This window comes from Rhododendron vialii, chromosome 7a, assembly GCF_030253575.1.
Source record: "Rhododendron vialii isolate Sample 1 chromosome 7a, ASM3025357v1".
NCBI classification, from domain to species: domain Eukaryota; kingdom Viridiplantae; phylum Streptophyta; class Magnoliopsida; order Ericales; family Ericaceae; genus Rhododendron; species Rhododendron vialii.
The window spans coordinates 6,833,036-6,855,620 of NC_080563.1; the positions used below are offsets into that span (position 1 = coordinate 6,833,036).

Here is a 22,585-nt window from a genome sequence, read left to right on the forward strand (position 1 = left end):
GCTTAGCGTTAAGGGTTGAGTATATTTTCAACAGCATTGCTATGTTTGGATGACCACTTTGGAAAATTTGAAAAGAATTTTTAGGATAATGAGTGGAGAGAGAAATTAAGGTAATAATTGGAGATAAGAATAATGAGTAAAGAGAGATAGAGAGAGAAATGAGAGTAATAATTGAAAATAAAGGTAATAAATGGAGAGAGAAATGAAATTAATGATTGGAACTAAAGGTAATGAATGTTTTTCAATTTATATGCATTACGATCCTATACTGATTGCTATCGGGTTAACATAACTTTTGACACGATTGATGGTCTCGATGAGATCTAAAGAATGGGTATTGTGACCGAACCCAAACGGGGTATTAAAGCCCCTCAAATGAACCTCACAACAACAATTGAGAGGGACCCCTAAATTACAACAGTGAAAGAATCCAGGTGAAGCAATGTCAAGCCTTTCATACTCAAGGAACAAACAGACTGTTGAATGGAACGCTAAACCAGGAATAATCAATAAGGGGGAACTCTAAATCAAATAAGCTCAAAGGGGCTAGGTCATGCAAGTACCTGTTACACGTCAGGTCCATGGTGCACTCATCCAATAATACTTGAGAAATTCTTCAGTAAGATATGAATCTTGAGTTGAGATATCCATCTTAATTTCAGCACTGAACAAACAAAACATGGAAAGAGCAAACTTATTCCAGATTAGTATTTGCATACCGTAAAATTGAGGTATACATCTTGTCCCCATTGTCAGTATCGTACAAACAAAGCGTGCAAGAGCGAGAGTACACTAGCTTCACAATTGTATTCGGTTGAATATTAAGTTGAGGTGTACAATCTTATTCCAATGTCAGCAACGTATAAACCAAGCGTGCAAGAGCAAACTTACAACACATAAATTTGTGTTTAACAAGCGATATGCTTGGTGAGATGAATGTATGGAAAAAACCTTTAATGAATTATATCGAAATAGCTGGCTGGATCACTGGCTATCCAAAGTACCCACGAGGCACTTCTCCAATAAGGCATCAGCATTCACCCAGGCATGGTACTTATCTGAGAGAAGTTAAAGGAGATTGGAGTACCAATACTATAAGTTAATTAGAAAACAAAAGAGCAAAATCGACTCATCACGCAGGACCCATATTCCATGTTTTGACTGATAAATCATTTAGATAAAGAAAACTAAAGTGAGTGACATATATGGTAAAATGAGGAAGAATGAAAAAGGCAAAAAATTACTCCATCTATAATCTCGTTACCAAACAGATAATGTAGATGGGATTTTTTGGGGTTCCCATGTGAAAGCTCTATAAAGTTTCAAGGGCAAATATTCATAAACCTTCAAACATAATACTCAAAGCAGCAGTTAACAGATTAGTACAGCTTAATTATTAGGCCCTAAGAAGAAACATATTATGTACCACTATTGAAGCTAAAAGGATACTGAATAAAGATGTGCTATCTTTTCCAACTGCCTTCATCAGCATATCAGCACCTGATGGTCAAAGATATATATAAATCCCTGAAAACAGTTTAATAAATTGGGCTGCATAAAAAAGGGGGGTTGCACGCACTTGCGCACACACATACATATACATATGCAAATAACAATGTATAATGTATAAAGGGTCATGAAGTTCTTGCAACCACATGATTTAAAACCCTGAGATAATTGTAGGTAACAAACTTTCAATTAACACTCTTCAAAACAGAAAGGAGAACAAGATAGAAGAAAGGGTCATAAAACTGGAAACTCCAATCATGGATGGACTTTATCTCAGTACCTCCTGGATGAAATTTCATGTATGGAGCTATGTTGTAAACACGACCCTTGAGAACAGTCCACATGGCACCTCCTGTTTGGTGCTGTTTGACTTCATTCAAGGATATAAGCCTTCTGTTTGACTGTCCATTCAATCCTAAAATCACAGAGCAACAGAACACCCGAATTAGTGTCGGCAGTTGTTGCCTGAGCTCCCACGAAGAACACTTGATAAGGGAAAAAAATCTCACTTAATGATTCATTACAGGGGTTGGGTTCGCTCCAACCAGTTGACCTCATTTAATTGACTAATATGAAAGACGCATGGTAGTTTTCATAGAGGTGCACTAAGGCAACCCCAACTAAACACATTCCACCTAATTCAGACCGTCACATCAAGACATAACTAATCCCATGCACATAAAATTGCAAGATTAGTTGTTAACAGCATGTAGCCAACAATCTTTGATTTTCACCCCAACCTAACAATCTCATAATTGCTCAGTGATATGTAAACAACTATAGTAACCAATCAGAACTACGCCATACAGGACACCCATGTTTATGGCCCAAAACATCACATTAACAACCCCCCCAAAAATTTCTTCAGATTCCAACTGCTCTATATCTTCCAAGGTAAAGCCATAACTATTAACAGATATCCTTGTGTTGATCAACCTTTTTTACTTCTTTTCACCAAACAATGGTTCTTACCAGAAGTAAGAAAAAAATAAAACAAATCAACCGAATGCCAGTATGCAATATATCATTGGCAAGCTCACTCTTTCTGGAAGAGTAATTCCCAAGTTCTGGCCTTTCATTAAAACGAATACATGATGAAAACCACATTCTTAATTGTCAGATTCACAAGAAAAGCAATATTCAGCACAAGATAAATTTATGATTAAAAAAAGTTCACACACTTCCATATCACATTTATTAGTCAGCAAGCAATGCAGAAATTCAGGTGTAGATAGCAAAACAACTATACTCCTACGTTGCGTAGTATGAAAACATAATTTTTCATTAATGCTCGAGGACTAGGATAACCATCAAGGTTTTATGATATTAGTGTCATTTGTAAAACATGAAACATGGATGCATAAGGCTCATTTATAATGATCTCATAGGTTAAATCTAAGGTTTATCATCAATTGAACCTTCATGTAAGGAGAACATTTGAGGTGAAACTAATGCTTGAAAATGTGAAATGCATCTCATCGTAAAAGATTTGTGAACAGGGGAGAAAGAAATATTATCTGGGAGGGGGAGAACATAAAATGATGACAACCCAAAGCATTATGAGTGACAAAGGACGGGTGATACACGACATACCAAGAGATCTTTACATCAGAGGAACCAAAAGAATAGCATACAGTAATGCTAGGTCAGGATCCATTCATGGAAGAAAAACATATACTGGTACTCATGTAGAGTTGGTTACATGGGAAACTGGAAACACCTCCACTGAACCAAGTATAATGTCAAAATAGAACAATATGAATCTAAACACCTCCACTGAACTAAGTATGATCTCTACATAGCAGAATGAAAACAATGTGTTTGAGTTCTGTTTTCAAATAATCTCCTCATTCTCGTGAGGGTAAACTTAGAGAACCGTGTTACAGTAATTTGACAATGAAACATTCTAAGTTGTTAGTACCTGCAAGGTCAGGATGGGTTCGACAAAGTTTAAGCCAATCCATCTGACTATAACCCTTCTCAAAAGGAACCTTAGCTCGAGGTGCAGGCTTCCTAACAGCTGTCTTCTGTTGCTGTGAACTGCTGGCTAATTTTCCACTGTCTTCAAATGCTACTTGTTTTGGCAGTTCAGCTGACTGTTTTCTAGGAGATGTATCAATAACGTTAAAAGACAAAGAACCAACTGCTGCCTCCTTCGAAATGGAATTACTTGGTAACTTATATTTCCACAAAGCACCACTACTCGGATTAGAATCACCATCATCACTTGCAGCCTCATCATTTATGGTGACACCACTGATATCTGGCACAGAGCTCTGCGCCTCAACACCCTCAGGTAGTCCAACCTGAGTAGCAATGAACAATCTCATGTTCACAAACATAAGTAACAAAATGCAGCAAAAACATAGAGCCTACCACAACAATAGAAATGCCCACAAATTTCTACAAAATCAGTTCAATAAAAGAGATCATAAAAAACTTGCCTTACAGAATGTGAAATCATCGTCGCTTGACATCTCATATACCAGTTTCTTGAACCACCTGATAGCTTTGTCCTGTTACGATATTTTGCCCAACAAAATCACAACGGTGATGGTGACATCTATAGTTCACACTTGGGTGTGGATTATAGGTGTGGATTATAGAATAAGCAAACACAACCATAAAGCTTAAAAATGATGCCAGCCTGCCAGAGAAAATAAGCAAAATTCAAAATCAGATGCAGTCCAACTTCTTTCAAAACGCCATCTCATTTTGCTGGCGTAGTGTACCCACTCAAATACTTACTCGGGTACTCAAGTACTTTGCTTCTCTCCATCAGCGGGAGCGGAGCCACACTTGGTCAAGTTCGGTCACTTGAACCCACTTACTTCTGTAGCGGGCCGAACGTAATCGTCCGCGACCAACCCTCGAACCTTACTTGGGCTGAGACTCGGCGACTTACCAAGCGAGGCTCGGAGACGAGTTGTTTAGGTTCGGCATCATAGGTTGTTCAGGCTCGGCTACCATTAGCGGTGAAGACCCGCCAACATATATCGGGCGCGGTTCAGCCAGCTGGTCCAGCCTGATACCGGGCTCGGCCAGGCATGGGGCTCGGCATGACAATGGGCTCGGCCACCCGTTGAGTCACACGCTCTCTCACGCGACCGAAACGGTTATGCCAAAAGATAATGATGAGCGCACATGGGGTGTGCCAGCTCATGCCAAAACGGTTACCAGATCTATGCTATGACGCTACAGTGACGTCACCTGGCCCGTGCAAGGCACATGCCCGTATTTGGAGAGCAAGCTAAGGGGACTCTATAAATATTGAAGGATGACAACTCTAAAGAGGTACACACACATTACGCTAACTAAAACCCTAAACTCTCTCTTGATTCTCTGCATTCTCTCATCCTCTCACCGGAGGGCCTTGCCGGGTAACCCCGGCCAGGTCTTAGTCGTGCGTTCACTGTGCAGGACTCGGGGAGAAGACAGGAAACCCACGAACCAACAGAGGAGGGTTGCAGATTAACGAATCACGGGCCACACAACTTCTATATTGACCCATTCAAGTTTTTAAAATTCGCTAGGCGATAGTTGGGTGGCCGGGCCTATTAATCAAGGGGGAGCTACACTTGGTCAAGTTCGGGCACCACCTAGCACCTAGGCCTATTAATTGCTGATTAATCGGCGCCTAGACATTAGGCAAAGATTCCATTTTTTTAATTTTTTTATAAAAATTCTCCTACCCTCTCCCCAAGTTTTAAGGGCAAATATAACTAGCATATGCAAAACAAAACATTAAATAACATCGAAACTAAGCAATAAAGCGAAGTTGAACGTTCAAAGTTCAAACCAAATGGGTAGACTGGAAATTGTCGATCTATGTAAGTGCAACTGGGGTTTTTTGATATTTACAGCTTTTTAAATTTTTTTATCCTGCAAGACATTTGGGTAGACTATAAATGTAAATATATCATTGTAAAACTACACCAAAGCCCCTTATATTATACTATTACCACGACAATAAAGCCCTTAATTTTTTAAAATCACATCGCTACCTGCCTAATCGTCCGCCGAGCCCCCTTAGCCGCCTAGCCGATTAATCCGGCCTAATCGTACGCCCAGCCGCCTAGCGCCCGATTAATCGATCCGGCAACTAGACAAACGCCTAGGTGTGGCGGCGGGTACCGATTAAGTTGTGTGGTTATAATCACTAGTTTTCTATCAGCAATAAATAAGGAGCTTTTGATTTTCTGCCTACGCCCCTGTGACGATCAGAGTCATTTCATCAAACAGGTGAAACTGTGTCTTTGAGCTACTGAGAGAGAGAGAGAGAGAGAGAGAGAGAGGTGTACCTGTTACGTTGCAGGAGCCGCCGATCGTTGGCTGGGATGGTCGAGTTTTGATGGGTTTGTGATCAAGGCCTCGTTTGGTTTCGAAGGAAAGTCAAGGATTTTGAGAGGAGAAGATTTTGGGTTGCGAGTTAGGTTTGGTGTGGTTTTTCACTTTTCCTTTCTTTTGTTCTTTATTAGGTTTTTTTTTTTTTTTGATCCGCTTGTTCTTTATTAGGTTGGTCGCCCTTTTTAGGTACTACACTAACGGCCCAACGCCCAAAATAGAAAAGGAAAGTTTCTTTAAAAAAATACTTTCTGAAAAGAAAGATAATTTTAAATTTAAAAATTATGTATTTATGTAAATATTTTTTCTACTAATATGGATCTTATTTGATAGATTTCATTAAAATTTTTTAAACAGTGCAAAAAAATCAAAAAATTATTTTCTATTTTATTATATTTGAGCTTGAAATTACCTTTTTTTTGAAAAAAAATATTTTAAAAGAAAGCGAAACGGCACCTGATTCTTTAACGACATCCCATTCTCTAAAAGAGTGCCGTTAGATAAAGTGGGTGTGGCAAAATTACTTTTCAGATAGAAGATGGCTAAGGATGGCAATGGGGAGGGTCGAGGGCAAATATCACTATTTCCGTCCCCGAATTCAAATTCCTCCCCATCCCCGCCTTGATCCCCATTGGGAATTTATTTTTACCCTTCATCCCCACCTCAAACGGAGAATGAAATCGCTTCGGGGATCGGGGATCCAAAGATTCCAAAAAAAAAAAATTAAAAATAAATAAATGTCTTCTGCTATTACAATATACAAACCATGAAACCAAATTCAAAAAAAAAAAAAAAACAATCTAGACTGCCATTATAAATCAAATGCCAAGGAAAACAACCACAGTTGCTGTCATAATACCATTACAAACAAATTGAAATGAAAATAGTTACATAGTTGTTGCCATAGTGCATTATAAACCAAACTGAAATAAAAACAGTTTCAAACAAACAAGAGCAGTAGAGCATCGGAAACTCTAAAAAACGAAGCACAATCAGTCGATTCTCAACATATGCAGTTACCAAATTTGAAACTTGAAGTGTCTATACAATAGAAACAAGAGCATCAGTAATGCCAAAAAAGCATCTTCAAACTAAGTTTAAACCTTACTAGTTTTAACCCCATTACAAGAATCAATAACAACAACTCTTATTTGATCAATCATCACCAACATATGTTACACAACTTATCCTAACTTCTTAATTCTTATGTATATGTATAACGAGGATAGGGGCAGGGCGGGGATCGAGCGGGGACTAACTTCTTAACCACAGTTGCTGTCATAGTACCATTACAAACAAATTGAAATGAAAATAGTTACATAGTTGTTGCCATAGTGCATTACAAACCAAACTGAAATAAAAACAGTTTCAAACAAACAAGAGCAGTAGAGCATCGGAAACTCTCAAAAACGGAGCACAAACAGTCGATTCTCAACATATGCAGTTATCAAACTTGAAACTTGAAGTGTCTATACAATAGAAACAAAAGCATCAGTACTTGAATATACTAGCAGAATGAATGCCAAAAAAGCATCTTAAAACTAAGTTTAAACCTTACTAGTTTTAACCCCATTACAAGAATCAATAACAACTCTTATCTAATCAATCATCACCAATATATGTTACACAATTTATCCTAACTTCTTAATTCTTATGTATATGTATAACGGGGATAGGGGCGGGGCGGGGCGGGGATCGAGCGGGGACTAACTCATATCCACCATCTACCAGTTCCTCACTTTTTTTTAAAAAAATTATCCCCATACCCTACTCGATCTCCAAATAATCCCCAAATCCCCTACCCATTTGAGGCGGGGAATAGATCGAGTTGGGTCGGATCGACCGAAATTGCCATCCTTCAAGATGGCTGTATGATAAAAAAAGAAGGGAAATGATATTGACACTCCAAATATTGATGCAGGCACTCCAAAAACAAAAGAAAATGGCTTTGGAATTACATTGATTTTGGAGTGCCTGCATCAATTTTTGGAGTGCCAATATCATTTTCCAAAAAGAAAATAGAAAATGAGTGTGACATTTTAAAGGAAGATTTTTTTAACTTAGCCTCTCTTTTCTTCAATTTTTGAAATTTCTGATAAGATTAGAAATTTGGAAGGAGGGGTTGTCTAGTGACGTTGGTCGCCATTACAACGATTTAGGAAAATGTTATTACTATAGTAGAAAATATTTTTTTATAATCTCTCCACCACTAGATTTTTTTCTATATTTTTCAAAATATAAATAGTAATTTCGTCCTTTCATAATTAGTTCAATGCTTCTAAGTATCCCAAGTTTGAAAATCTAGCTAACATTTTTATGAGTTGTTCAAGTTTTGAACAAAAATGAAATAAAAAGTCCACAAGTTAGTATCATTTTAAATGTGGAATAAGATGGAGAATGAATTTTTACAAGTTATTTTTCCCACATACATTGTTCTCTTGATAAAAGGATCGGTGGAGGTCTTGTTGTTGATGCAATCATAGACACTATTGATGACATAAAAGAGTATCGAGCACAATTCATGATACCTTGTCTTAATAGACAAAATGAGTAAAGAATTACCTTTTGTTGGTACTTTAGGTGCATAACTGCATATGAGAAACATTTTTTGTTACACAGATTTTATTTTGATTTTTAAGACGACAAATGTTCGTGTTGTAGTTCATCATTCTATCTTACTCCTATTTGTGTGTGTGTATATATATATTAATTCGCCACCCCTAAATTAAAAATTCTGGCTCCATCTCTTAAAAAACACATAATTTCATAAAAACTCTTAACTCGTATCCATAAATTGCTTCCTTGCATTCAAATTCTATCCAACTTAATTTGTTAAAAAGACTGAACTTGTGTCATGGGTAGTCAAGAGAATGAATTATGAGTTTACTAGGTAATAGGTTACTAGGATTACGAATTTAGAAAAAAAAAGAAAAAGGTTACTAGGATTACTAGAGTCATGGGTCACTACTATAATATGTTTTGGATGATTCGGGTTTTTTCGGTCTCATTCAACAAAAATCAAAACCAAACCGGTTTCAATTTTTATTTCAAGACTAAAAACCAAACCAAACCAATAGCTCAAGAAAACCAAACCAAATTCTTTGATCGGTTTTTCAACTGTTTCTGTTTAACCGATTTTTGTTTCACACCTACAGTTTAAAGATTGTTTGTAGAAACAAGGGGACATGGTGTGGGACCGTGGGTTCCCATCCCTAGCCAAACAATCATGTGGAAAAGGGATAAAACGTGGAGTAGTCAAAAAATTAAGGGGTGTTACACTTAATTAGTTTCAACTTTGAATAATATTAATCGAGTAGTCAAAATTATTTGTATTTGTTTAGAATACAAATAATAATGAACATAAGGGCCAGATGTTTTCCACTGCATGATCCATCATATATATCTTTTATGATAGAAGAATATTGATTCTAATCTAATTGCCACATAAAAATAGTCGAGCGACCTATTATAAACCTAAGACATTTTTTTTTTATAAATGAAAAAACATGAGTAAATTAAGGATCTTTTTCTTTCTTATAAATGCTGCCGGTGTCATGGCTTTTTGTTGGTCTACAAAAATGTGGGTCTTGCGAGCTTTACCTTGTTAGTTTGAAACTTTCTCATATTTTAAAATTAGTTTTATCTTCTTCTTTTTTTGTCAGAATATATTGAGGGCCCCAAATTGTGGTTTTGCTTTGGACCTCCAAAAGCCTTGGGTCAGCACTGTTCGGTTTGGTCCGTCCAACTTTTGGTCCTGCCTCGAATTTTATTTTATTTTATTTTTGATTATCAAATTTATTATTATCAAATTCTAATAATAAATGAATTTTAATTTATTATTAGAACGTGATTGACGATTCAGTTCTTGAAATTTACATATTATTTTTTAGGTCTAAAGCTCTAGACCGGCACTGACTCTATTGTTATTTTTTACAATATTGGCGAGCCAACAAAAAAACGTTTGAGTTTTATATTATTGACCATTCACTATTTTAGCTGTATATTTTTGGTGGAACTTAAGTCAAGTACAATGCCTGCTCGAGCATGAGTGGAAGCTAGAACACGAAAGCACTCAAGGATGGGACCAAGGGAGTCTAGTGACGGCGACTGTCACGACTAAAATTTTAGAAAATGTAATTATTATATGTAAAAAAAAATTGTCCAACTTGTATAGTTTCACCACCATTAGATTTTTTTAATATACATTTCGCCACTGTTAGGGTAAAATCTTGGTTCCGTCCTTATTAAGCACCCATAAAAAAACATACTCCGTTACTTCTCTTCTTGAGAGTAAAGGATTGGGAGTACGAAATGAGAATTTTACAAGAGGATTATGTGACATCAAAGATACGGATTCTTTTTTTCTTTTCTTTTTTTTATTTCTTAGAGAAGACACGAGATTGTAGCAACTCGAGAGCTGCTACTCCCCCCTGACACACACACCCCCCGGCCCCACCTTCTTTTTCCCAATTTACCCCCCCCCCCCCCCCCCCCCCCCCTCTCTCTCTCTCTCCCTTTTCTTTTTTCCACTTTCTGCTTCTTTTTTTCTTCTTTTTTTCCCTTTTCTTTTCCAGTTTTTTTTTTCATTTTATTTCATTTTCTTTCTTTCCGGTTTGAATTTTTTTTTCTTTTTAATAATAGGTTCAAGTCTAATTCTAGGCTTTGTAAAGTAATTGAGAGAAAAAAAGTGTTTCAATTGATCATGTTTATCCCACTGTTTTTTTTTTCTTTTTTTGTCCTTTATAGATTAAAAAATATAGTTACGAAAATAAGTGTTTCAATTTTCAATCCGTTTGAACTGGTGCAAAGTTGTTATTTTTCTGATCATTTCATCCTAAATGGTCATAATAAATTTTTGGGTCCAAGGGTTTTCAATGGACACCCTAAGAGAGTCTTAAAACTAAATAATGAGTCTTAGGGAGTTTGTTGAAAAGTCTTAAACCAAAAAATTCATTATGACCATTTAAAATAAAATAATAAAAAAACGATATTTGCTCTGATTTAATTGAATTGAGAATTAAAGCACTTAATTCTTGAATTATATTTTTAAATATACAAATGGTGTATTTATAGAAATTAAATAAATAAGATATAAGTAATTAAATAAAAAAATAAATTAAAAAGTATGGGGGACCCGGGGGCTCTGCTGCCCACATTGACATAGTAGCCCCTAAAACGTTTCCGTTTTAGTTATAAAAAAATAGAAACCATCCATTTGCAATCCTATGGAGTATAAACGTGATTTGAAGCAACATACTACTGAATCAGTTAAGAGGATCTATGCTAAATAATGGTTAAAAAATTTATAAAATTGTACTATAGTTAAAAAAAAGTAATCCTGAATATAATATTTGTATTATGGATTAGTATGTCGTTTGCAAAATACATTTCGTAATTAGTTCCCGAACACTAATTGTAATCTTAATGAATTTTTTGCTTTACGACCTTTCAACGAGCAACCTAAGAATCATTATTTAGTTTCAGGACTCTCTTAGGGTGTTCATTGAAAGGCTTTGGAGTCAAAAATTTATTACGACCATTTAGGATGAAATGATCAGAAAAATAACATCTTTGCACTGGTTCAAACGGATTAAAAATTGAAACACTTATTTTCGTAACTATATTTTTTAATCTATAAAGGACAAAAAAAGAAAAAAAAAACAGTGGGATAAACATGATCAATTGAAACACTTTTTTTCTCTCAATTACTTTACAAAGCCTAGAATTAGACTTGAACCTATTATTAAAAAAAAAAAAAAATTCAAACCGGAAAGAAAGAAAATGAAATAAAATGAAAAAAAAAACTGGAAAAGAAAAGAAAAAAAAAAGAAGAAAAGAAGCAGAAAGTGGAAAAAAAGAAAAGGAAGAGACAGAGAGAGAGAGGGGGGGGGGGGGGGTAAACTGGAAAAAGGGAGGTGGGGCCGAGGGGTGTGTCAGGGGGGAGTAGCAATTTACTAGCAACTCTTGGATCGCTATTAAAATTTCAGTATTTTAACAACCGTCACGTGTTCTAATAATGTTATAAAAGAAAAAAAAAAACACGGTATGCATAGGTACATGAAAAAAACTGGTGCAGAGGATTTGATGCCGTTCCTCACATTGGTTACCCTGTTCCCTTTATATCCATGTGTTTTGAGTCATTAGACCACTAGTGTATACTCGTGTCTGAAAGCATGATGTAATATATGTTCTTATCTGAAGGGATGACGCAACCCTTTCTAAACACAATTTAAATGAAGTGTCAAATACCGGTTGTTTTTTGATTAAAAAAAAACACTTTTTTGAATTCTTTTGGATACAACAGTTGTTTTGACTCCATCTCATATGAGGCGTGTATGTGTATGTCTTACCCCATATGAGAAGACGTTACAAATAACCGTTAAATGAAAATGTACCCATATGATAGAAGTCAACGTAGAAACTTGAAAACCTTTGATCTGATTTCTCTTTTTGTAATGTTCAAAATTTAAAAATAATACAAAGAATGTGAAAGGTTGGTTTTTATTTATTTATTTATTATTATTATTATTATTTTTTGGGGGGATCGGGGAATGGGGGAGATATCTCAATTTTGAACGTAAAATTTGATTAATAGCAATTGTTACCACTATTTGAGAGAGAGAGAGGGAGGGAGGGAGAGGGAGAGCCGTAGAATTTATTGGGCAAATTAATGGTTAGAATTTACGTAGGACACAAGATTTAAAAACCCCTTTTACACTCTTTTTTTTTGTCTTAAAATTTGAAAAGTAACTTTTACATTCTACTTTTTATCACATAAACTTCTTTTTTTGTCTTTATTTGGTGTGTTAAAGACAAAAAAAAGAAATGTATGTGATAAAAAGAGAGTGTAACAGTCAATTCCCAATTCTGTGTTTTAGAAAATCACATGTGTTCCAACATTTAAAAATAAAAATAAAAAAACTACATGAAAACAGAGGTAGAAAAAACAGGTACGAAGGATTAGATTCCCTACTCCTTTGCTTCACACTACAAATGAGGAACACATGCTCTGTGTGGTTTGGATTAAGAGAGAAGTTTTTGGGGCTTTGGTGTTTGCAAGAAAGATTTACAGAAAGTCATGTAAAGAAAAATTCATTTAGGTCATTTCGGATCCACAAAAATCTATAAAAATATTCATAAAGTTTTAAATATTATTTTATGGGACTTTACGAATTCAAAAGTAATACTTACCTATGTTCATTGAAGCTGATTTTTAACACGGTCTCATAAAATAATATTCAAAAATTTATGAAAATTTTTCTAGATTTTTATGAGACCCAAAATGAACCCAAACGAATTTTTTCTTGCATAATTCTCTGCAAATCTTCCGTGCGATTAAAATTTTCGAAGTTTTTGAGGTCATGAATGTGGAGAGATAAATACATAAATTTAATAATTAAAGAGAGAATTTATTTGGACTACATAGAAAGAGAAGTTGGTTTCATGGACCCAACGTGAACACAATTTACGCGTCATTTTGTCTCATAATTTATCAATACAAAGTAACTACTCTCAAAATATTGACCAATGATATTGGATTCTCTTCAATTCAAGTTTTGGATCGGAGGGAACAGTCTAAATGTGGACTGTACGTTGGAAAATTCAATGATTTGGATCTCTTCAACGAATTTTCAGATGAAGAATTCAATTCTTTCAGCGAAGAGCCTCTGATCAGATGCAAACTATTGATTACAGTGTTGAACGGTTCAGATTGCGTCTGTTTTTTTCAATCCAAAAAACATAGACGAGAGAGAATCCCTCCTCCTAAAAGTAGCCGGCCGTCCACGTGTTCCTTGATGACATGGCGAACACAGCGAATCTTTGTCACGAGGCCCGCGGATCAACACAAAAGATAAACGACGCTTGTTTTCTCTCTCTCTCTCTCTCTCTCTCTCTAACACACGCACACAATCACTATCACACTCGCTCCCTTGCTTTGAATCTCACATTAAAATTGGCATCCTCGCATCTCCTTTCGATTCGCAGCCCTCTCTCTCTCTCTCTCTCTCTCTCTCTCTCTCTTTAGGGTTCTCCGGATCCACTTTCAACGTAAGCTCCGCCGATCCTTTTTACTGCTCAAGAATAATCTGAATTAACTTGATTCACGTTTTTTTTTGAACAGCATTCACGTTTTTGTTGATCCGCTTTTTCTGAAACCAACATAGCTGAATCTGAATCGGAATATTGCTTCTGATTATTCGATTATACTTTTTTTTTTGGGTTATAGATCCCGGCGTCGTTGGTGATTGTTCTTCGTTACGGATGTCGAAAGCAGGAGCCTTTGATCTCGCCACTGGCGTCGGCGGAAAGATCGAAAAAGACGAAGTTCTCTCCGCCGTCGACAAGTATACCCTCTCTCTCTTCAATTTCTCTTGTTTGCTTCTTTTGGCTTGAAGGCCTTGATTGATTGGTTGGAGCAGCGAGATACAGATTTGATTTGTTCTGTTTTTGAATCGGCGAAAGTCTGCATTTTTAGAATAGTAATTAGATTCGGAACTCCTGACCTATTCTCCCCTAGCACCCAAGTGCACTCCTGATCCCATTGGCCCCTTGGGCCAAAAGTATAATGGCGCAAGATATAGCTTTTGGAACAATTGGTATATGAGATTTTGGGTTGAAGTCTCTCTATTTGTATTTATTCCCGTTGCATCATATTTCTCTCCTTTGCATTCTATCAAAATATGTATGGATGTTGTATCCCCATGTGCAGTACGGGGTCTAGCTGGACAAGATTCGATTTCAATAAGAAATTGGAATCTGGGAAGAGTCAGTGCGATTGGGAGGGTTAGAAGTAGTTGCATGCGAGGGAAAGTGTTAGATAGCTTGACATATATGTAAATATATGCACATATATATTAATGAATATTTATTCATATGGGTCATTTTCTTAACAACTTATGTTTTTGGACAATGTAACTTAAACGTAAGTGGCGTTATCTTACCATTCAAATTTCGGAAAATGAAGTCTCAAATATGGAGTATTTTGTAATCCACTTCTACGTCAAATCCAGTCAGTCAAAGTGGCCCTTACGCAATCTAGTACTTCACGCACTTTATCTTCCTTCTAAATTGTCAATTACCGTTCAAAAAAAACTGTCAACTACCGCTCGAAAGAAATTGTCGATTAGATTTGTTAAAGAGAAGGCTGTCAATTAGATGGTGATATGAGAAACTCATTAGGTGACAAACAGAACATATGATCAGAATTTGGTGATGAAAGTTTGTTAATTGTTATGGTAGATCTGCTTTTCATAGTTAATGAAGGGGGCATAATGGGTTTCAATACATCAACGTTGATGTTGGAAAAGGACTTTTGAACTGTTCCCAGGCCCCGAGAGACCATTATTAATGAAATAACTACTCTTCCGTCCTCAATTGTTGGTCTGTTTTAAAATCCTAAAGAATCCAAATATCATCTTTGCTCTTTTTTAGAGATTTGATTTTACCTTTATTACCCTTGCGTGTTGAGGGAGTGTCATCATTGTTTCTTTACTGTAGTTAATAATTTGAAAAGGGCAGGGTAAGAAGATGAACTCATCAACTTGGTGCATTGAGTTTCACTAAGGTACCATCTTTTTCAGACAACAGAAAGTGCTTAGAGAGACCAACAATTCGGGGGAGAGGGAGTATTATTTTTGGACGGTGGGATTGGTCCCCAAGATTGGTCAGTGCGGTTGAGATGGCCCGGACACCTAAGTTATCAACAAAAGAAAGAAAGAAAAAAGAGGGAGTATCATTTTGCATTGGGACATAGCAAAAATATTGTTTATGGCAAAAAAAATATTAAGCTGGATTTGGTTCCAAACTTCCAGATTTCTGGTGGGAAGTGAAATTACTTGTTCATTGTGTTTTTTATAATAAGTAACCAAATGGATTGTGTCATCTTGTGGGGTGTACTGTGTATGATTAATGTCTTCTTCAGTTACATGTGAATGGAACCCATTTATATTGTTAGACTGTGCTGCTCAATTGTTAGCGGGTTAGTGCTAGCCTCATTCCTAGTAAACTTATTCTTGAGGGTTTGGAATTCTTTCCCCTTGTCTCTTCAGCTTTGAGAACGATAAATTATATCTTTTATGAGGAATGTAATTAGTATTATCTCCAACGTATATAAAAGAATGACATTTTTTTTCTGAATGCCAATGGTGGCATTAACATGGTTAATGCTTTGCTAAGTATTTCATATTAATGTAATTAGTCTGTCTAATGGTTCAGGTATGAAAAGTATCACAGTTACTATGGAGGCGAAGAAAAAGAGAGAAAGGATAACTACACTGATATGGTACTAAATTTCATCGGACATTCTTTACATATGCCACTCGTCATTATATCATCCTCTTAAAATGCAAACTCTTTTGAGCAGATATGTTTTGTGGTCTATGGTTTACTGGAAAGAATAGTCTTCCATGTTGGAGTTACAGAAAACAAAATTTTTCATTATTCGTCTAGTGATCTGCAATTTATGACCAATGAATACCACATTGTGTTGGCTTTGGATTACAATTTCGAAGGTCTTAAAAAAATCCGATCTTCATTTGACTCCTTAACTGATTGCTAATTCTCAGGTCATAACTTTCCAACTGTGAGTGCATCTGTTTAAAAATGTTTATGTCTAAGCATGATATCTCTTATAGCAGTTAATGTACCAAATATGTTCCTTTTTTTTTCCCTTCCTTTTTTAAAGTTACTACTTGGATTTACTTGTGGCATATATATGTGATCCGGTTTTCAGGTGAATAAATACTATGACCTTGTTACTAGCTTCTATGAATATGGATGGGGAGAGTCATTCCATTTTGCACACAGGTCAATGTTTGTCCCCTCCTTTTTAGCTCAATTTTCTATTTCACTCTGAAGCTATTTAATGCATTACCTGGGTCCTGCATACAGAGGTTCCTTTGTAACCTTTTCTGATGACACTAATTTTGGTCACTATATCCGTGCTTGCAGATTGAAAGGGGAGTCTCTTCGAGAGAGCATTAAACGACATGAGCACTTCCTTGCTTTACAGCTAGGACTAAAACCTGGACAAAAGGTCTTAATTTCTTGCTGAATTAATCCAAGAGTAGAATTTTAGACTTAATATTCAATTCAACTCTTGCAAGCTATCCTGAGATTAATGATTTTAGCTGTCTGTTAATACCGTAGGTATTGGATGTTGGGTGTGGAATTGGTGGGCCATTAAGGGAAATTGCCCAGTTCAGGTATTGATTATTGACGGGTAAACCTAATTTGTTATGTAAGTGATGCTTTTAAAGCATCTGCGTTGTGTGCCTTATGCTTGTGGTTCATTTTAGGATAAAGTTCACTTTCCCTTCATCAAGTTTTTTGATTAAGGCATTCCCGTTTCCCCTATTTTCGAAACACTTACTTACCTCCCTGCTATAAGCAAGTCGCAAACATAATCTTTTGACTGTTGTCCCTGACATATTTGACCATTCTACCCTCCTCAATGTGAAAACTATAAAAGTTAAATCAAGTGGATTTTACCCGAGGAAATGAGTAAGACCATCAATTCCCTCCCTCTCTGTGTCAGCTGTTTACAACCAACTGTTGTCTTCCTTTAGATTCACAACTATTCACACAACCATGCTCTTGTACTTGCTTAATACTTGAGAGACACTCTCTTTCTTTTCATGCTATAAATTGATCTACGTATGTGCGGTGGTGTGTGCATATGCATTGATACATGGATACGTATGTATTTATAACACCATTCCTGTCAAAATGATTAGTGAAGGTGTTTGTGGTTGGTGGTGGGGATGCAACTTAGAGATTATTGGAGTTGGATCAAAATGAAAATCACAGAGGCATGGGATGTGTCATTGCTGGAGCATTATTGTTGGTGGTTCTTGGCCAAACAATTGAAGTGGATGGTCTGAAACCAATTGCTCAGAGAGACATTTTTTCCCCCTTCCATGTGCATTGGAATATACCCATTGGGTTGGTCTGTTCAATAATCATTAAGTTGGCCCCGTGAACGACCATTAATTATATGGAAGTAAGTTGTTAATTTTGAAACATCAAGGGGGAAGTGCCTTTTCCCCAATTGTTTACGGAGTTCCTATCACAATTGATAACTTTTAAGGGATTTGTGGTGTAATTGCATTTAGAGCATCTATAGTGGAATAATCAAAACCAAAAAGTTGCTAAAGTTAGCAACTTTTGCTCAAAAAAGAGCTCACATTGGAATAACTATACTTAGCAACCTCTTAGCAACTCATCAAATTTTGGCGTTTGGATAATCGAAACTAGCAACCTTTTGCTAATAACCAAACATCTTCTCAATCAAGTACAACCATCATTGGTAAGTGAAACTCACTCCCCACTTTTGGCAAGTGGTTGTGCTTTTAACAATGTTGATCACTTTATAGATTTTAACATATTCTCTCCACTTTCACTTATTTTACTAGAATGCTATTCAATGTAGACCATTAGATTGAGAAGAAAAAAAACTGACCGTTAGATTTGAATTTTTGCCAACTCATTTTGATTGTGGGCAAAAAGTAACCAATGTGGGACTTGATATTTCTAACTTTGACAATCCCTTAAATGGATAATCAAAGCTGATGTGGCAACTTTTGGCTATCCAATTTTGGTTAGGGCACTACGGATGCTCTTAGGATCTATAGTTACTCAATTAACCAATGCAAGAATGTTGATTGGGGATCTGGTAGCTCCGTAGCTGATCTCTCTATTGACAGCTGTGGAAACTTTATATCCATCTCATGACCAATTGACAATGAGTGGAGAGGCCGTCAAGCTCATATACTAGTTTTGGAGGAGATAATTAACCGATATGGGACAAATTCCAACACTCCTCCGCACGTGTGACCCCCAACTCGTACGTGGAGAGGTAAACAAACGATCCATAACACACATGGATCACAACAAACAGCGGTGCACTTATGGCACAAACAAGAGGAACAAATTCTTCGAACCCCTAGCTCTGATACCATGTGGAAACTTTATATCCATCTCATGACCAATTGACAATGAGTGGAGAGGTTGCCCAGGCTCATATACTAGTTTTCGAGGAGATAATTAACCAATGTGGGAGGAACTCTAACAAAAGCCCAATGGTGACGATTTCAAACATGTATACGGTGCACCAGTGGTCCTTTCTTGTTGGTGACTGCTGAGAAATTATCCGCTAGTGGTCTTTATTTGCTAGTACCTAGTGATCCCGTCACGGTAATGCTATTTGCTAGTGGTCTCTTTTCAAGAGTTGGTGCTGAGAATCTGTTTGTTGGCTGATTTCTGGCAGCATGTCCTCCGTTACAGGATTGAATAACAATGAATACCAAATAACAAGAGGAAAGGTACATGCTTGTGCTTTACAGTTTAATGTATTGTTTGATGATGATTATAGTCACTGGTGATTCTGTACTAACAAAAAATCATTATAGAATTCTGAATTGATAAATTCCCCGTTACAGATAGTTGATTCTTGTCCACCGCGTATTCAATTTCTGTTTTATTTTTTTAACTTGGGATTCGTAAACCAAGAATAACTATAGCAAGCTGTATTTGTTTACTTAAAAATTTAGTTACTAGGGCTGTCAATATTCTTGCGAGATAAATCTTAGGTACTTCGGTTATTCTACAGGCACTGAACCGCAAAGTTGGTTTGGACAAGACATGCGACTTTGTCAAGGTCCGTAGTCTTACAAATAATCCTCATGGTTTTGTTATGAGATTCCTATTTCGAGCCTTAGATTTTTTCTCCCTGAAACTATTGCAGGCGGATTTCATGAAAATGCCATTTCCTGACAATAGTTTTGATGCTGTATATGCAATTGAGGCTACATGCCATGCTCCGGATGCAGTATGTTTCTTAAACCCTTATATCCTAGTAAAAGCTTCAGGAGAATTCTTTGGTCAGGAAAAAATTATAGCTTGACTTATGATGATTAATGCTTTTAGGTACTTTTTTTCTTCTTGTTTCTTTCCTATTGCCTATTGGTTATACCCGTTTATTTATTTACTTGTTTTTTTGGTCATAATCTTCTTGTCTTGAGGTTGCGTGCTACAAAGAGATTTATAGAGTACTGAAGCCTGGTCAGTGTTTTGCTGTGTACGAGTGGTGCATGACTAATTCCTTTGATCCCCACAATAAAGAACACCAAAATATCAAGGTTTTCTGCAAACACAACCAAAAATGCTATTAGATAGTATCTTTGACAACGAGTTGACATAGATGCTTGTATGTATGTTCAAATTTCGTTGACACAGGCAGAAATCGAGCTTGGTAATGGCCTCCCTGAAGTCAGGAGTACAGGACAATGCCTTGAGGCTGTGAAGCAAGCAGGATTTGAAGTGAGTAGCAAATTACTCGTCTACTAAAATCCCTTTCATCTGATAGTCAACGGATCAGACAAAATGACCAGAATAACGAGCTCTCTTTTTCTTTTCATGTATATGAAGGTAATATGGGATAAAGATCTTGCAGCAGATTCACCTGTCCCTTGGTACTTGCCTTTGGATACAAGTCAATATTTCTCACTGAGCGGCTTCCGTCTTACAGCGGTTGGACGTTTTATTACAAAAAACATGGTAAGAGCTACTCACATGCTTCCGTGTAGATTGTTTTTATTTATAGTCATATGTTTCTGTTCCAAGATGTTGGCATAGTTAATCAAGGGTTTGATTCTTGTCTCTGAAGGTCAAGGGCCTGGAATATGTTGGACTTGCCCCCGCGGGAAGTCAAAGGGTTCAAGAATTCTTGGAGAAAGCTGCAGATGGGCTAGTTAACGGTGGAAAGTGAGAATTACTCGTATTTATTCGTTTCTCTCCATTCCGCATTCCCTTTATGGACTAGTCGCCTTCCTTGGTAATTATGGCCCTTATGGGTATGTTGTTCTGAGCATGACATGTAGACAACTGGTGCTTAACCCTTCAGGATTTGGGAACAGCTGCATGGGCTCTTGCTTACCCTAGATACATAAAATCAGTTCTTGGCCTAATCAGCATGAGTGGGTGAAACTGGGTTTATAGTTTGTTAATAACACTTTCCCACAGTATTGTTTATTTTGAAAACATCTTTCCCGTAGTAATTGATGAATGAAGAAGTATAGATTATATTGCCCGTGCAATTGTATGCATTTATACACACATATACACGTATATATTGCACAGATGTGTGTTTGTATACGTATCCTATACTCCTATAGTCTCTTTATCCAGCTCTTGTTGGCCATTTTAGAATTCTACCTTTCAAGTCCTTTCCAAAAGTGTATCTTATATGTGCATATAATTCTAGGGTAAAATAAACTTCTCAGCTCCCTTGGAATTATCTTTGCAAATAACATGGAGAACTCAATAATTGTTCGACTAGTGATCATCTAACTCCGTGTTGCAGGAAAGAAATCTTCACAGCAATGTATTTCGTCCTGGCTAGGAAGCCTCATATGGATAGCTAGTAATGCTGAAGTGAGAATTAACGTGCTGTTGTACTCTGGTGAATCTTGACTACTAGATTTCAGTTTCAGTTTATTTTTCTGTAATTGCATGTCTGGGTTTAGGTTTCTGAGTTGCTTGGGCGTTGCAGTATCCTAATGTGTTATTTTCAAGCTTGCAGTTTGACTTAGCTGTAATGTTTTGGTCCTATGAAGTTTACTCAATGTAAGGCTTTTGTTTGTGCTTGCTTTACTGAATGTAGTTTTGCTATTTTATTCTTGCGAGGGGTGGGTTTGGTTTCGATTAAAAAGTTGAGTAACTTTTTTGTTTGTCTTTATTCATTTTTTTTTTTTTTGTGTTTTCGTCAAACTTTTGTGACTTATTTATTCGTCTTGTTGAGAGGAATCGGAAAAGTAAAAAATTATAATCAAAACTTATAATTTTTTGAATAAAGATAAAAATAAGTCAAAAAGACAGTCTTTTGGCTTATTTTTCTTTCTAAAAAAATTATGAATTTCAACAATTCTTTTAAAATTTTTCAGTTCTTCTCGATGAGACGAATCAATGAGTCACAAAAGGTTGACGCAAAATTAACAAATATGTACGATTTTTTTTTTGTTTAAAGATAAAAAAATAAGTTGTTTTGGCTTATTCCACCTTTTGAGTGTTGGAAGCATTTCTGTAGATGGTAGGTAGTCAATAATATTAATTTTGGTGAAGGGTTTGAGGCCCAAGAGAACAACCCAGGTTGTTAGTATATGATCAAATGGACGTTTTTCATTTATCATTTCCAAAACAAGAAAAAATTGTTCGATAGTATTTATTATCGATAGATAGTTATTAGCAATTGAATTTAACTATTTTTCGATTAAAAAACAGTTGGCTTAATTAAGCCCAATATGTTAATCAGTTAGTAAAGGTAAGTTAGAAAATAAGTTTGGAGAAGAGTAGAATGTGGAATATTTACCAGTAAAAATTCAAGAATTTTTTTTATAATGCATTTCCAATCAATTTCATAAGCCTCCACAATTTTGACATCCGAGAAACTTGTGAATTCGTGTATTGCAAATGATTTTTGCACTCTTTTTTTTTGTCTTTATCTACTTAAATTTACTTTATTGCCCTTTATTCAATGCATTTATTCACATTTTCCATTGAGTGCGAACTTCTTTCTTGTGTAGCGATTTCAATCAAAGGGTGGAATATCTAAAATCACTTAGACACTCTACTCTCAAACCCAAATAAAAAAAATACATAATTGAGAATCAATTACAAGCACAAATGATTTGTCGGAATTCGGAAAATGCCAATTACATTTACACAAGGGATAAAG

The 22,585-nt window shown here is 36.1% G+C and overlaps 2 protein-coding genes across 7 annotated transcripts; one reads left to right on the plus strand and one right to left on the minus strand.

Moving 5' to 3' along the window:
- Positions 1-682: 682 nt before the first annotated feature.
- On the minus strand, positions 683-6,003 carry LOC131334350 (cytochrome b5 domain-containing protein RLF). 6 transcript variants are annotated; one of them, XM_058369310.1, is made up of 6 exons: positions 5,811-6,003; positions 3,954-4,025; positions 3,431-3,815; positions 1,790-1,924; positions 1,450-1,500; positions 683-1,058 (listed from the first exon to the last, which is right to left on the minus strand). In XM_058369310.1, exons 2-6 carry the CDS (start codon positions 3,984-3,986, stop codon positions 985-987), a joined length of 678 nt encoding a protein of 225 aa, XP_058225293.1. In that variant the 5' UTR covers positions 3,987-4,025; positions 5,811-6,003; the 3' UTR covers positions 683-984. The 6 variants fall into 6 exon arrangements, with proteins under 6 accessions (XP_058225293.1, XP_058225292.1, XP_058225294.1 ...); XM_058369309.1 differs by having other exon boundaries at positions 3,954-4,156; XM_058369311.1 differs by having other exon boundaries at positions 3,959-4,025; positions 5,811-5,952.
- Positions 6,004-13,727: 7,724 nt separating this feature from the next.
- Positions 13,728-21,504, plus strand: LOC131334351 (cycloartenol-C-24-methyltransferase-like). Its single transcript, XM_058369316.1, has 14 exons — positions 13,728-13,902; positions 14,081-14,198; positions 16,069-16,135; positions 16,586-16,659; positions 16,804-16,888; positions 17,002-17,057; positions 19,121-19,175; positions 19,463-19,510; positions 19,598-19,681; positions 19,875-19,991; positions 20,089-20,172; positions 20,281-20,409; positions 20,519-20,616; positions 21,215-21,504. Exons 2-14 carry the CDS (start codon positions 14,116-14,118, stop codon positions 21,273-21,275), a joined length of 1,041 nt encoding a protein of 346 aa, XP_058225299.1. The 5' UTR covers positions 13,728-13,902; positions 14,081-14,115; the 3' UTR covers positions 21,276-21,504.
- Positions 21,505-22,585: the final 1,081 nt, after the last annotated feature.

Excerpts from the sequence above, each read along its gene's own strand:
- LOC131334351 (XM_058369316.1), top strand. The coding sequence starts at position 14,116 with ATGTCGAAAGCAGGAGCCTTTGATCTCGCCACTGGCGTCGGCGGAAAG. Across the intron at positions 19,511-19,597 it reads AGACATGCGACTTTGTCAAG|GCGGATTTCATGAAAATGCC; the intron begins GTCCGTAGTCTT and ends AAACTATTGCAG. Across the intron at positions 20,617-21,214 it reads GGGCTAGTTAACGGTGGAAA|GAAAGAAATCTTCACAGCAA; the intron begins GTGAGAATTACT and ends TCCGTGTTGCAG.
- LOC131334350 (XM_058369310.1), bottom strand. The coding sequence starts at position 3,986 with ATGTCAAGCGACGATGATTTCACATTCTGTAAG. Across the intron at positions 3,816-3,953 it reads ATGATTTCACATTCTGTAAG|GTTGGACTACCTGAGGGTGT; the intron begins GCAAGTTTTTTA and ends ATTGCTACTCAG. Across the intron at positions 1,925-3,430 it reads AACCCATCCTGACCTTGCAG|GATTGAATGGACAGTCAAAC; the intron begins GTACTAACAACT and ends CTGTGATTTTAG.